This window comes from Lolium perenne, chromosome 7 (genome assembly GCF_019359855.2).
Source record: "Lolium perenne isolate Kyuss_39 chromosome 7, Kyuss_2.0, whole genome shotgun sequence".
NCBI lineage: Eukaryota > Viridiplantae > Streptophyta > Magnoliopsida > Poales > Poaceae > Lolium > Lolium perenne.
Window position 1 is genome coordinate 26,593,348 of NC_067250.2, and position 15,618 is coordinate 26,608,965.

At 50.2% G+C, this 15,618-nt stretch overlaps 1 protein-coding gene across 1 annotated transcript; it reads left to right on the forward strand.

Annotated features, from left to right (window-relative positions):
- The first annotated feature begins 1,869 nt into the window (after positions 1 to 1,869).
- LOC127313564 (uncharacterized) lies at positions 1,870 to 3,511 on the forward strand. Its single transcript, XM_051344049.2, has 3 exons — positions 1,870 to 2,686; positions 2,757 to 3,040; positions 3,120 to 3,511. The coding sequence occupies exons 1-3, from the start codon at positions 1,870 to 1,872 to the stop codon at positions 3,399 to 3,401; spliced, it is 1,383 nt and encodes a 460-aa protein (XP_051200009.1). The 3' UTR covers positions 3,402 to 3,511.
- Positions 3,512 to 15,618: the final 12,107 nt, after the last annotated feature.

Below are 15,618 nucleotides of genomic sequence, written 5' to 3' on the forward strand. Positions count from 1 at the left end.
TTCCTCCCATGCCTCAACGGTGTCATCATGCACAAACAAAGATCCAACATTCATTGCCTCCATGAAAGCATCATCATCGAATCTACATTGCAATAAAATTCATGGATCTCCGGCTATGTATGCATCTAAACTAAAATTTTGATAAAAAGAAGTGTTCTTTACCTCTCCTGCACTTCCTCGAACACCGTATGCGTGCCGGTGGGTTGGCGGACGGAAGCGGCTGCGGCGGATGGTTCATTGGTGGAGGCGGCGGCGGAGGCTGCGCGCGGCGGGTCGTGGTCGCCTTCCCTTTCTTCGGCGGTGGGTTACCGGCGCCCGTGGCTGCCAACGGGCGTTTGGACGCCGGCACCTTCCTCCTCGGCGGCGCCCGCGCCTTGCCGGGGGCCTGCGCGATGGCTAGCTGCGCGGCAACGCTTGTGTGCAGCGTCGGCCGCAGCGGGACAAAGAGAGCTCGGGCCGCGGCGCTTGTGTTGCCGGCGTCGGCGCCACCGTTAGGGTTTGGCGCATGGGACGACGCCACGACGGAGGCGGCGGCAGGTGGAATGGAGTAGGGAGGGGTCGGTGGGGTGCTGGAGGGCGCGTCCATCGCCGGAATTGCGCCTACGACCGCGCGGAGGCGCGGATTGGGCGTGGGGCGGCGACACGTGGGGGAAGTTTCAGTGCGGGGTTTCTTCGCGCGTGCGTCGAGCGACGCCACACGCTGCAGCCAGAGACCAAAGTATAGCGCATATGATAGAGCAAAACGGCCCGCGCCCAAAGAAAATTGCAGCGCAGCGCCGTATGCAGCGCCTGCTAGAGGGACGATTTCGCACTCCGGCGGTGCATATTGGCGGTTTATATAGCGCGGCCTATATGGCGTGCCTGTTGGAGATGCTTTTATGACACTCCTTCTCTTTCTGTGCCACCAAAAGTGAAACGGAGAGAGAACTATGCATTACAGGTAGGATTGAAAATGAAAGGGAAACTTTCCGCGCGTTTTCGAAGGAAAAGGAAATGGAGGCCAGCTACGGAAAAGGAATCGACATTTAGAGGAAAAGAAATAGCAAAATCATAAACGGAAACGGAAAAGAAAATGAGGGAGCCCTTTCCGACGGAAAGGGAACGGCAGAGAAAATTCCGGAAAAATAAATACGAAAAGTTTCCGGAAATATAACCTAGAGAGGCTCGTGTATTTAGTAGGCCTACATTTACACATGAAACTGGGCTTAGCCACGTATCAAGTCCACTATTACTCTAACCCTAATCACTTTGTATTATTATGTGCGCATGCAACCGTTAAACTATGTGTGTTACTTTATGTTGAATTGTCGCTTGTCAAGTTAAGTGATATATCTTGTATTATTGTCTTTTTATTTATGTGTGTCTTTCGGTCTAGAAATCAGATATTATGCCGCATTGTGTTGTGACAAATATCTATTTTCGTAACGTATCCGCTACGTATCTGTTCTGTATTCATATCCGATGATTTCCGTTTTTATATTCGTTTTCGGGATTTCCGATTCTTTTTCAATTCCGACAAGATGGAGGCATGTTTCCGTCCGTTTCCGTTATATTTTCAACTCTAATTATAGAGGTGGTATCATAAACTAGTTTACGATACTTTACATTATAACTAATCTAATGAGTGAGATGAGTAGGAGAAATATTCCAATATGAAAGACAAAATAAATCTCGGATTTCTTTAATTGCGCATGGAGAGATGTACCGAAGTAGCTTGTATGCGTGTACGCGCATATTGGCGTTTCCCACTGTGTAGACTCGAGTCAAAACTGAGCTCGACGCCACACGATCATGGACGACTCCTCTGCTTCCCTCCTCGTCTATTTATTCATCCTCCAGGACCATCCCAAGCACAAGCAGCAAAACGCAATGCCTTCCTCGTACGACTCCTCCACATCTTCCATCGAGATCACCGGTGTCACCTCAACCAAGGACGACACCAACATGGATGGCTGCGCCACAGTGCCGCGCGCCGCCGCGCTCTCGGGTCCCGTCGCCGAACGCTACGCCTCGTCGCTCCGCACCCAGCGCGTGGTCGACGCCCTGTGCAAGAAGCACGGCATCCCAACGGCTTACGCCGCGCGACTGGCCGGCCACCGGCGCGCCTGCACGCTGCCTCCGGAGGGGTCCGTGTGCGTGTACGCGCACGCGCTGGAGGCCGGGATGCGAGTGCCGCTGCCCGGCTTTTTCTCCGACGTGCTCACCCACTTCGGCCTCGCGCCGAGCCAGCTCGCGCCCAACGGGTGGCGCATCTTGTCGGGCTTCGTCGTGCTCTGCCACCGCGCCGGCGTGCCGCCGTCGCTCGCCGTGTTCCGCCATTTCTTCCTGCTGGTCAAGTTCAAGCTCAGGGGCTGGTACTTCTTTCGGGGCAAGGACGCCGCGGGGGCGCTTTTTGCTGGGCTGCCCAAGTCCAACAAGAAGTGGAAGGACAAGTTCTTCTTTCTGGCGTCACCGGAGCCATGGTCGTGCCCTATGCACTGGGGCGAGCCGCCGTCCAAGGCCTCCCTCTGTGATCCGGTCCTCACGAGCCAGGAAGAAAAATCGGTGGCAAAATTGCTAGCCGCAAGCGGTGGTGCGGTTGATCTCCGGACTTGCCTCTCCGAGACCAGTCTCGCCGCAGCCTTCTCCCCAAGGCTGGCCGGTGAATCACCGGCTTCGGTTCGTTGTACTTCTACTGGTGCCAAAGGTAAACGCGCTCACGATCTCCATGGTCCGGTGGGCAAATAATTTACTTCCGAGTTGTGTGCTGGACTTAGGGACGGATCAGCTGACGAAGGTGAAAACAGAGCCAGGCAGCCGTGCGTCGGCACTGTATGGGAAAAAGAGGAACCGGGAGGAGGCCAACTCAAACGGCGAACCCTGCCATTCTGAGCTGAGCTCGCTGCCTGCCGATCCCAGCTGTTCGGCGACCGGCTTGGGTGTCCCGCCGGGCTTCGACCCGAAGCCACGGCACTCGCCCGTACAAGTCACACCGGCGGTCCACAGCACCGGCGGGGAGGCTACGCGGAAGTTCCCATCGACGTACGAATCAATACTCCAGGTAATGCTACATTTCCGATTCACACAAGATATAATTTGAAGCGGCGTTTCAGTATACGATCACATTTTAATGTACGCAGACCGTGAGCTACGCGTCCTCCTATGCGTTGGAGCTGGAGAAGAAGTTAGCTGATCACGTTGCGTCCAGGGCGGAGCTGGAGAAGAAACTGGTTGTGCGGGACGCCGAGGTTGTGGCTCTGCAGGAGCAGCTAAAGCAGGCCATTTCGGTTCCTGGAGACGCCAAGTTTGCAGCGGCGGTGCAAGAGCTTCTTGGATCTGAAGAACACGCGATACGCAGCGCAGAGCACGCGCTGGAGGGGTACAAAAACTGGAAGGGTAGGTACGGCACAAAGAGGACATGAGGCAGACTCCTCCGGCTCTACACGTACGCGGCTTCTTCTTCCCCTGTACCATGGAAATGGAATGCCCATGGTTTACAAGGCTTTTAGTTCTGCCCAATAGGAATTTTCAAAATCAGCACTTTCAAAAAGTATATATATTATATGAGATTCAAGTTTGATCAACAATTTATAATTTTATAATTTTATAATTTTTATATTACTCATAAATTTAGAAATGTTTCATATTATTTTTTCTTACAAATTAGTATTACTAAAAAACATGCCCACATAAAAGTACATATTACTTCCTCCATTCCAAAATAAATACTATATTTATCTTGCTAAATTTAGATGAATGCCACTAAATATTTGTTAAAACAATCAAATATTAGCCCTATTGTAATGAACAGTTGAACAAACCATTGTTTTAAAACAATTCGCATCTAGATCTAAACTCACCTTTTGGCAGCAACCTGGTTATATATACATGCAAACTCCCTAGTTAGATTACCCAAAGAAGAGCCATATACTTTATCACCCAATCGTTTTTGGATGACTTACTACTTTATGGGCAATCATTATAGACCCTATGTGCTATGTGGGCTGCATTTGTTCTAAAGCCCATAAAAAAACTATAATATCACTTATCAATCTAGTTTTCTGCATAATACAAAGAACCTCTAAATGCAAAAGAGATGGTGCCTAAGCTGAAATTTAGAGGATCAAAGTATAACTAGATTGCCATCATCATTCTTAGTTGATTTCGAACATGTCACAATGTACTCTTCATCAATCTCTTCACAGTTGATCGGTTCATTCAAGTTTTGGACTTGTTGTTGCAAACGCGATAGACAATAGCGAAGAATAAAAAGAAATCACGGTGAGAGACATAAGATTTTAACATGGAAACCCTCTCCAATAAACTTTGCATCAAGCATATTAAAACATTGAAGGTTTTTAATGTAATTTTGCTAACTAGGAAATAACAAACTAGAGTTTATGTCTTTTGTTATTTTCATTCCTAGTATTACGGCCCGAGCCTACTAGCGATGGGTATCCCTCCGCTCGTCAGAAGTTAGCCTTCTTACAAATTTGGATCATAGTGTAACACTTAAAAATGTTAGCACAAATTAAATTAAAGTTGGTATTTGCCATACCTACTCAAGAGCAAGTCCAAAACGAATAAACTCTATAATGAAATTGAAGTTCAAAACAAATTAAATGAAAGATGGTAGGTTGGTTCATATAAGTTTCTATACGATTAAGGTGGACATAACATTGCAATCCTACGTTTCTATCATACTAATCAGACATATATATCATTATATTTCGATTTGATGTAGGAGAAAGAATATGGTTAAAATCCAGGGAAAGCTACTAGCAGCATAAATTTTAAAGAGTACACATCACGTCCATACAATAGTGCTCTATCCCCGTGGACACTAATATGAGTGGGACGAGTACGAGGAACAGTTCGCTAAAATGAAAAGATAAAACAAACTCGAATTTCTTTGATTGCGCATGGAGAAATGTACCGACGTGCTCAGCCCACCTATGCATGTACGCGCATATCTCAAAACGTTGCCTTCCCCACTGCGTGGACTCCTCTGCTCGACGCCACACGAGGATGACTCCTCTGCTTCCCTCCTCGTCTATTTATTCATCCTGCACGACGAGCACGCAAGACAATCCCAGAACTCAAGCTGCAAAACGCGATGTCTTCCTCGTACGACTCCTCCACGTCCTCCATCAAGATCATGGGCGCCACCTCTCGACGCTCCGCCCGCGCCCTCGCCACGGACGCCGCCAACATGGGCAGCAGCAGAACCGTGGCCGGCGTTGTCGCCGCACCGACGCTCTCTGGTACCAAGGCCGAGGGCTACACCTCGTCGCTTAGAGGGCAGCGCGCCATCGACGACCTCTGCAGGAAACACGGCGTCCCGAAGGTCTACACGGCGCAACCGGCCGGCGAACGGCGCGCCTGCGCGCCGCCGCCAGAGGGGGCAGTGTGCGTGTACGCGCACGCGCTGGAGGCCGGGATGCGCGTCCCGCTCCACGGCTTCTTCTGCAAAGTGCTCACGCACTTCTGCCTCGCGCCGAGCCAGATCACGCCCAATGGGTGGCGCATCCTGGCGGGCTTCGTCGTGCTCTGCCACGGCGCCGGCGTGCCTCTGTCGGTAGCCGTGTTCCGGCATTTCTTCAAGCTGGGCTCCTACGCCACGCTCAGGGGCTGGTACTTTTTCGTTGCCAAGAAAGACAAAGCCGCCGGGGCGCTCTTCACTGGGCTGCCGGATTCCAACAAGAGGTGGAAGGAGACGTTCTTCTTCCTAACGTCACCGGAGCCATGGTCATGCCCCGTGCATTGGGGCGAGCCGCCGTCCCAGACTGATCCGGTGCTCACAAGCCAGCAGTCGAAATCGGTGGCGAAGTTAATTGACGCTAGGGTCGCTAATGGCTCCGCGTTTGATCTCCGGACATATCTCCGCCAGACCAATCTTGGTGCAGCCTTCTCCTCCAGCCTCGCTGGTGGATCACCGCTGCCACCGGCTTCCTCTCGTCCTCCTTCTACTCGTGCCAAAGGTAAACGCGCGCGTTCACGACACTCATGTCACGATTTCCGTTGTCCTCGAGTGAGCAGATAATTTACTTCCGTGCTGTGCGTTAGGGACGTATCAGTCCGCGAACAGAGCGGTGGCGTCGGCGTCGAGGACGGAGAAGGTGAAAACAGAGTCAAGCGGCGACACGTCGGTGCTGTCCGGGAAGAAGAGGAACAGGGAGGAGGCCAACTCAAACAACTTACCCTGCCAATCTGAACTGAGCTCTCTGCCTGCTCACCACGGCTGTTCGGCTACCTGCTTGTGTGCACCGCCTGGCTTCAAGCCCAAGCCCGCGCACAAGACGTCGCCGGGGAGGTACATGTTAATCTATTCGAGGCTGCATCTGATTTTTGTTCCTTGTGACATTGTATTTTTGTTCGGCTTACCGACGCGCGCCTGTAGAAAGTGAACAATGCGTCCTCCTATGCGCTGGAGCTGGAGAAGAAGCCGGCCGAGCAAATCGCTACTAGAGTGGAGCTGGAGAAGAAGCTGGTGGTGCGGGACGCGGAGGTTCTCGCTCTTCGGCGGCACCTAAAGCAGAACATGGCGGAGCCCGAACACGCCAAGTTTGCAGCGGCGGTGCAGCAAGTTCTGGTTTCTGAGGAACAGTTGATCTGCCTCGCGAAGCACGCGCTGGAGAGATACAAATGCTGCAAGGGTACAAAGACCTGAAGAAGGACAGGATTACATGAAGCTCGTCGCCTCGGCCTCAACCGGAACCGCTTTTGGTTGTACCTGTGAGGGCGCCGACCTGACGAGTTGGTACCAGCTTTTGGTTTACCCCTTCTTCCCCATTGCCCCTCGTCTTCAAAAACCAGCTGTAGTTAGGGTGTGTTTGGTAGGTCGGGTCTACCCAGAAAATCTCCTCCCAACCGAGAATTTTGGGCCATCCAGTGTTTGTTAGGTCGGGTCAGCCTATCTGGGCAGTGCCCACCTCATACGGAAAACGGCCATCAGCCCTGCCCGGTTGCGAAGCCCGAATCGACCTTCTCACCTCAGCTCGGTTGAGTTCGCCCCGCAAAAAACTGTAGCAGGCCGTTGCCCCACACCCGCACCCCCCAGACCCCCACCCGCTCTCGTCATTTGCCCCATCTTCCTCTCGCTCCTGCTACGGTCGACCAAGCGCCACGGGGACGAGGCGCCGCCTGCGAGGTCGACCAGCCACGGCCCGACACGCCGGAGCTCTGCCTCGGACGCGCCGGAGCTCCGCCTCGGCCCGACGCGCCGCCACGCCAGCCAACAGAAACCTCCGCCGGTGCCTCGCGCCGCCACGGCAGCAGCAGCAGCCTCCGTCGGTGCCTCGCGCCGCCACACCAGCCAGCAGCAACAGACGCGCCGCAGCAGGCCGTCCACGCCAAGGACGCGCAGCAGCAGTCCAGCCACGTCAGCAAGCTCCGCCTCCAGCTCCTCGACGAGCACGAACGCGCGGCAGCAGGCCGGCCACGGCAACAGCGAGGACCAACGCCGGCCACGGCAACAGCGAGGACCAACGCCGCCAGGCCAGCCAGGGACCCGATTGCTTTTCTGTTTCTATGTACAGGGACCCGATTGATTTTATCTTCTATGTACAGGGGTCTGCCTGCTTTTTGTTTCTATGTACAGGGATCTGATTGACTTTCATCTTTATATTCAGGGTTTCTGTGTAATTTATTAGCATCTCACCTCATACAATCTACCAAACAACAGATGCACTCCACATATCTCCACAGACACGAGCTACCAAACATGTGAGAATATCCCAACTGAACTTAGCTAGGATCAGGATTGCTATTCTCTACTGACCCCAGTCTACCAAACACACCCTTACTCTCTCACGGCGGCTCTGCTTTGACTCCTGCGCCGAGTTAACTCCCGCATCCTCCCAATCCTTCTATACTAGTAGATCCGATCTTTCCCTTCATTCCTGGACCTTGTTCTTCCATGTTCTAGGATGGATCCGTAGGTTCTGTCCATTCGGGAAAGGGTAATGTGAAACTTAGGCTACTCTAACATAAAATTCGGTTAGTTCTGTCCATTCGGTTACCACGAACAAGTGACCAAATTAACCGAATTAGCGGGACAAAATTCAGTCTAGAAAATTTGCTACCATTTTTTTATCGGTCTTTTCGGGTTTGGTCTTAGTCTTTATAGGTTCGGTCCCGGTCTTATTGGGTTTGGTTTTTGGTTTTATGTCCACCCCTAGATGGGGCTTGCAGGGGCGTTGATGCTGTCACATGCCGCTTGTGTGAAGGAGGATGGTAATGTGGCTGGTCGCATGGATGCGCGTCGTCACGTGGGGCCAGCGTCCTTCCGGCATGCGAGGTGTTACTTGTCTGCGCAGTGCGGCATCTGGCCGCCGCTGGTGCACGGGCCTGATATGGGTCGGGCAGGCAGCAACAGTTCGCGACCGGAGAGGTGGGGGCGGCGTTTGCTTCGATCAGCAATGTGTGCTGGAGCTTGCGCCAGGCGGGCCTGATCTGGGCCCTCACCGACCGTCGCTGCTCTACTTCGCGACCGATGTGGCCAAGCTTCGTCCGTCCCGCGTCACCACGCACGAGTGTTCTAGTTAGGCCAGCAACGCATCGGGCTGTTGGGTGGTGCTAATGGCTGGCTACTTCACCTTGCTCGCAGTTTCGCGCTCGTCTCTCTTCGGTAGCGTCCTTTGCTGATGATGGCTCTTTCGTTTCGTTCATGTGGACAACGAGGTTAAATTCAGGGCTGGAGAAATCCTGTGCGGTTGCGGACGGCGGCGACGCCTGTGGGCGCCATTACCTTCTTGAAGGAGCCGTCGAGCCTTGTTCGTTCAACCCTTTCCCGGGCACCAAGGGAAACCCTACATCCATTTATTTGATTAGACAGTGGTGGCACTTCGGTGTCATCTCCTTGTTGGGGGCTCTATCGAGGTTGTCCCGGGAGTCCCACGACGGCGATTGGAGCCGGAGGTGGCCGCTACCCTGAGTGTGGTTCTTCAGAGTGCTATGTACCCTGTGGCGGCGTATGCTCGACGTTACTTCCTCTAGGTCTGGTCAGGTCCTGCCACCCCCTCGCCTCTTCTTGGAGGGCCGTACGTCGACGTGTACCTCCCTAGAGTTAGTGTCGTTCTAGGTTTCCTGCTATGGTTGTGACGCGCTTTCGAGACCTTGTGCCCCTCGGCGCGCCTTTGTTAGCCGATGGTTGGGCAAAGTGGGTGCTCGCAGTGTAAGCCGGAAGGCACCATTTGTTCGGTTCTCGATCCGATTTCCTTATAAACTGGATCATGTTGTTTTCTTGTAAACTTAATACAATAATGCACAGCTCTTCCGCGGGTTCTCAACAAAAAAAAAAACGGATGCTGCCATTCTTAGCTGAGCTCTATGCCTTGTGAACATAAGACTCAATAGCAATCGGACCTGAGGGAGGCAGAGCGGAACGGCAGCATACTCTACTGTCATGGAATTCCCTTCCTGATCTGAGCGCGCTGCCAGCTGACCATAACTGCTCGGCGACCTGCTTGTGCTCTCCTCCAGGATTCGAGCCCAAGCCACGGCACTTGCACATACCGGACACACCCGACGTTGTGGTTGTCAGCTCCGACCGGGAGGCCTCACGGAAGGAACCGGAACACAAACAGGCAGCCGCAAAGACCACGTTGGAGCTGGCAAAGAAGTTTGCAGCACGACACGCACGAAGAGCTTGAGAGGGTGAAGGCCGAGCACACAATGGAGAAGGCGAAGCATGAGAAGAAGTTGGTGGCACATAAAGCTGAGGTCAACGATCTGCGTCGGAAGCTGAAGCAGGGTAAGGCGGGTAGCAGAGCTAGTTGGGTCTCTCAAAGCTCTTCTAAAGGTTTTTGGGTGCGTCGGATATATTTTCGAATCTAGTCGCATGTCCAAGCCTCCTTCCGCCCTGCGCGGCACAATACGGTGTTCGGCGCCCCGGGGAACGCTCCGGGCACACCGGATAGAACGAGAAGCGAGGCGGGTGCCTACCGGTTGGCGAACACATCCAGAACGGTTGGTTCCCGCATTTTATTTCTCGCCACACCTCCTCTCCCACCCCTCCACCGCCGCACGATTTGTCGGCCATCTAGACGGCCAATCTCTTTTGAGTCTAGCACTGTCGTGACGATTGACTCCCTCGCCGTCCTTTTTCACCGTCGTTGCTTCGCCAACGTGTCCCAGAACGCGCCGACAAATCCGCCCCTCCTCCACGCACAGAAGGTGTTCGACACATTGTCTAGTAGGTGCGACAGATCGTTGTTCGTTGCCTCCTCTGCCGCGGATGAGTTTTAACCATTTGTTTTGCTTCAGACATGGATAACGACGATGATGAGATGATCGTCAAAATGTTGGAGGAAGGGCAAGCCTTCGACGACGACATTCGGGATTATTTGTCTGTCATCGCGTCCCTCCAGAACATGCTTGACACCGAGGCAGAGAAGAGGAAGAGGCCGCACCGCGGAAGTTCAAAGGCGGGAAGAAATAATTCGAAGCCCCGGCAGAGGAGGGAGGGGCATACCATACTGCACAACGATTACTTCGCAGATGAAGCAACATATGCCAACAATTTTCGGCACAAGTATAGGATAAGCAAGGGTTTGTTCATTAATATCCTCCACGGCGTTCGAGAGTTCGACCCCAACTTTAAGCTGAAGCACGACGCCTTGATCTAGTCTCACTTATTATATTTGTTTAGTTATTTTATTGTTTTTGTATTTTGTTTTAAAAATAGTTTTAGCAAACATATTTATTTGAATGCTATGTTTAATAATGGTTGTGTTTTCGAATACTATATTAAAAAAAATTAGGGCCTTGTTTGGAGAAGCGGCTGGGTGTGACGTCCCTGAAACGCTGCATGAAGAAAAAATGTCCCCCAAATATTCGATCCAATGTTGTTTAGGAACACTTTGGAGCACGCGACTAAAGATGCTCTAACTTCAGAGCGGTGCTGCATCAGGTTATCGAGTGCGAGGACCATGCCCGATAACGCGCGTAGCATGCATTGGCCGGGTATCGACGAGGCAACGACACAAGAGTAGTCACACGCGGAGGTGGATATGAAATGTCGTTTTTTACTACGTATACATTTTGTTTCTTGGAACAAATACAACACCTATGTGAGCCGCTGGCCATGTAAAAGCCATGACGTGCGTGATGTGTTGTCGCCATGACAACGAGATCGTCCTCCGTATAGCTACTCTCCGCGGCAACATTAGCCATCTCCATCGCTGTTTGTGTTGCACTTGTGGTTGTGCAATGTCTGTTTTGACTGTGTGACCTTGTTGTGAGGTGTGCTTCCTTGTTGCATCTAGGATCGATCTTGATCAATAACCTATGTGTGAAAGCTTTTGAATAACGATTGGCCCACGAAGACGATAACAAAGTCCGCCAAGCGGGAACAACAACATCTAGGCTAGCGATGTTGCTGATCGAGATAGACAACAATGGAGTTTGTTTAGTTGTCCGGATCAGCGGGGTACACCTTTAGTTGATAGTCCTAGAAGTGGAGGTTGAGATAGCTTTCGCGCAAGACCGTATGCTACGTGTTGACCCTGCTTCGGATAATGTTTGAGGTTGGTGAGCTGGACAGAGAAAAATTCAGCACCACCGTGACTGTGCTCGAAGGAGTGAAAGACAACACCGCCGTCGTTGTGCTCAATGGAGTGGGAGGCAACACCACTGTAGATGTGCTCGATGGAGTGGAAGGCATGAGACCTACGGTAGATTTAACACTTAACCGTAGCACTACCTAAATTCACTACAGCAGGTAAAAATGGTGATATATAATCTAAATCCACACATTTACAACATATATAGATATCGACCACATCTAGGATACGAGCTTTCTTACAGAGAACAGAATAGGATCCAACAGAACAGAGGCCGACAAACATGGAGAAGGCACGGCGGCGATGGCCGTCACCGAGCTCCTCGTCACAGCCGGTGAAGAAGCTCCCACCATCGCCTTGGATCTCGGAATGGGAAAATGACGGATTTAGATTTGCGCTGTGAGAGTAGAGCTAAATAAGGCGCTGAAATAAGGTGTGCAGTGACCAAAAAATTCCTATTGTTTCTTCGTTACACCACTTGGGCTCGCGCCATCTCCGCTGCTCGCATCGGCTCATACGCCCCATTCTTTAAAAAAAAAACACGAGATATGGGTGGCTACGGGAAAACAGCGCATTCGAGTGTTCCCGGGTCTGATTCAAAGGTGCTTTAAGGTTGCTGCGTGCTAGAAATGGACGTGGACTGAACATCTAACTCAACCATTTTCTACTTTTGGAGTGCTTCGTCTGTCTTCAAATAAGTGGACATCTAACTCTAATTTTTGTGCATAAAAGAATATACTCCTATCTTTCTAATGCACTTTAATTACTTTTCTCTCGTCGCACAAAAATTAAATCCAATAATATTATGCACATATTTTTCTTGGTTTTTACATGCACTTAGCTTATTGGAGGTGAAAGAATTAAAAAAAGAGTTGGATTTTCCTAGTATATTTTTTACTCCAAGTTTTGAAAAATCCGCATGTACAATTATTTTTGGAGTGAGGGAGTATCTTTGGAGGCGCTACTGATCGAGCCCATTGACAAGTTAAGTTAGAGCAATTCCAATAGTGTAGTCAGCTGTTAGCATAAGCCAAGTGTCATGTCATCTATAGCCAATTTAGAGCCAACAAATACAATAGTGAGCTATAAAAATGTAATTCTTTATCAATGTATGACCTACATTTCACTCTACAAAGTGCCTAAGAGCACATGCTAGAGTCGGCTCTTGCATAAGAGCTCACTCTCCTTCTCTCTTCGAGCAAGTATAATAAGTCCTAGTCAGCTGGCTACAAGGATTAAAATTGTATATTTGTGTCTAGTTGGAAGAGGGAATAGGAGAGAGAATATAAGTGGGCTCTTAGAGCAATTCCAATAGTGTAGCTAGCTGCCGGCTATAAGTCAAGTGTCATGTCATCTATAGCCAATTTAGAGCCAAGATATACAATAATAAGCTATAAAAATGTAGTACTGTATCAATGTATGGCACACCTTTCACTCTCACAAAGTGTCTAGGAGCACGTGCTAGAGCTGACTCTTGAATAAGAGCTCATTCTCCTTCTCTCTCATACTCTCTGTCCTCCAACTAAACAATAATATACTATTTTAATCTTTATAGCCAGCTGACTAAGACTCGTTGTACTTGCTCTTATGCAAGAGTTAACTCTATCACGTGCTCCTAGGCAAGTTGTGTGAATGAAAGGTGGGTTCTCAATTGGAAAAGTAGTACATCTTTATAGGCAACTATTGTACTTATTGGCTATGTGTTGACTATAAATAACATGTCATTTTTCTTATAGCCAACAACCGGCTATACTATTGGAGTTGCTTTTCTCCTCTCTCATCTCCAACAAAACAATAAATCCAACAATAATATATACTATTTAAACTTTATAGCCAGCTAACTAGAACTCGATCTCCACTCCACTAGTCTGGCGCTTGTACTAGCTAGGCTTAGGTAAGCCAGCTCTTCTCAGCGGAGCCAGAAAGTTTGTGCCAGGGCACAGTAGCTTTGCATGCATGGTCAAAACCGCAGCGGCAGCAAACGTCGCCGTGGATGTGATCGATCGGTGCTTTGATGGAAACAGATGGCTGGTTTTATTATTGATGACTCCACTGCGCAGGCGTGTTCTAGTAGAGTGAGCGGAGCAAGCAAAAGATTGCACAAACCAGCACCATGAGAGCATCTCCAGTCGCGGCCCTCAAAAAGCGTCCGGCACAAATAATTTGGGGCACGTTTAGGACCGCGCCAAACAAAAAGGGACCAAAAATCTGTACAAAAAAAGGCCCTTCTCAGCTGCGTCCCTCAAACAGCGTCCGGATGCATGTATTTTAATAGAGGGGACCACCCCATGTGGGAAAAGTAGGTGAGAGAAAGTGTGGGAAAAGAGACTAGCATGTGGGAACTAGGGGCTGCATGCATGCATGTGGACGCCTCATTTTGTGTCCGGCGTCCCCGGTAGAGACTCTACTACCGGGGACGCCGGACACAAAATGAGGCGCTAATTATCTTTGGGGGACGCGACTGGATAGTTTTTTTCCCTATTTTTTGTCCGCGGTCCCCCAAACCTCATTTGGGGGACGCGACTGGAGATGCTCTGAATTAGGGCTCCTTATGATTTATAGAATAGGAAAATCATAGAAATACGAAAAATATAAAATTAATATGTGATGGCTAGTTAAATCCTATAGTAAGATATGTTATCTTTAATTATGTTAAAAAAATATTTCATGAGGTATGATCTTATCTTTGTTTCCTATAAAATTTACACTACAAAATTTCTATAAGATTATTTCCTATAGAATATATTCTTATGAATTAAATAATTAGTGTAGAAAAAAACCTCATAGAAATTAAATCCTATACAATTTCTACATAATTCCTGTTAATTAAAGGAGCCCTTAATCCACTACATGCCCACACAGTTTGCTGAAGCCCGGAAACATGGGACTCGATCTAAAAACTAAATCACCTTGAGCGGTAGTGATGGCCGAATAATCCACACGTCTCTCCTAAATATGGTTGTTCGAGTTTTTTTAGGTCTATCAGCATTTTCGCAGTTGCTATGGCCTTCAGACCATCTAAATATTATCACGCCGCTCGGTGAATAAACCAGAGCATCCGATTTCGGCCATTCTAAAGATTTATTCGCAAGTACCGATTAAAAGGTTTCAAAAGGAATTTATTTCACACTAATTCTAGTGTGAGCAAATAAAGAACAACCAGACATGGGGAAGGGGGATACATGATCTCCGTCGTAGAGAGAGCAATGCAGTGGAGCTCCATAGGCAGCACCAGCTCTCCATCACCGGGAGTACGAGTAGAACCAAAAAAAATCCACGGCAAAATACCACAAATGGGTGTGGCGATGATGGGAGGGAGGGATCACGAGACCAAACCTTGGCGCGCCAGGGGTCAAAGACGATGTGGACGCGGTTCTTCAGCAGCAAGATGGCGCTCCGGAGACGAGCATGCGGAGACGACGACCTCGGCGGCCACCGGTGTTGCTGCCTCTGCAGTAGCTCCTGAACATCACCCTCCTCATCCGTCGCCTCCGACCTCCTTCTCCTTCGTTGTCGATGGATCAAGTCCCACCATCATCAAAAGCACCGCCGCCTGAAGGTCTTGGGGCACCGACTGGAAAAATAGATCTTGAACTAACGAAATCCATCATCTGGGAAGATTTAGCGAGGAGGCCGAGGGTGGGGTGGTGGGAGGTGGCGTAGGGCGCGTCGTGTGGGGAGTCAGGCGGCGTCATCGGTGGAGCATGCTATCGATGGAGCAAGGATGCTAGCCTACTATGTAAGTGTAGCGAGTGGATTTCGGAGCGTCTTGCTTGCCCCAGGATGTGCTTGATTGAGAGGGGGCAGCAGCGACACATGCTAAGGAGACAGGACGACGACATGTGCTAAGGAGGGCGACGACATGAAAGGGGCAGATGAAGCGAGGCGAGGCGGTGGAGTGATGCGAGTGGGTTTTGCTCGCGCGAGTGGATGGTGGAGGCTAGGAGTGGTGGTGGAGGGGTAAAACGGGCAATTCACTATATTTTGTAGTGCAGAAAAAGATAGATCGTGACATTCCCAAATATCTTATATTCTAGAACGGAGATATTCTCGAATGGAGGGAGTAGCCATAATC

Bases quoted from the DNA above. Each gene is read 5' to 3' on its own strand.
- LOC127313564 (XM_051344049.2), top strand. From the start codon at position 1,870: ATGCCTTCCTCGTACGACTCCTCCACATCTTCCATCGAGATCACCGGT. The intron at 2,687-2,756 runs GTAAACGCGCTC...TGCTGGACTTAG, and splicing joins TACTTCTACTGGTGCCAAAG to GGACGGATCAGCTGACGAAG. The intron at 3,041-3,119 runs GTAATGCTACAT...TAATGTACGCAG, and splicing joins CGTACGAATCAATACTCCAG to ACCGTGAGCTACGCGTCCTC.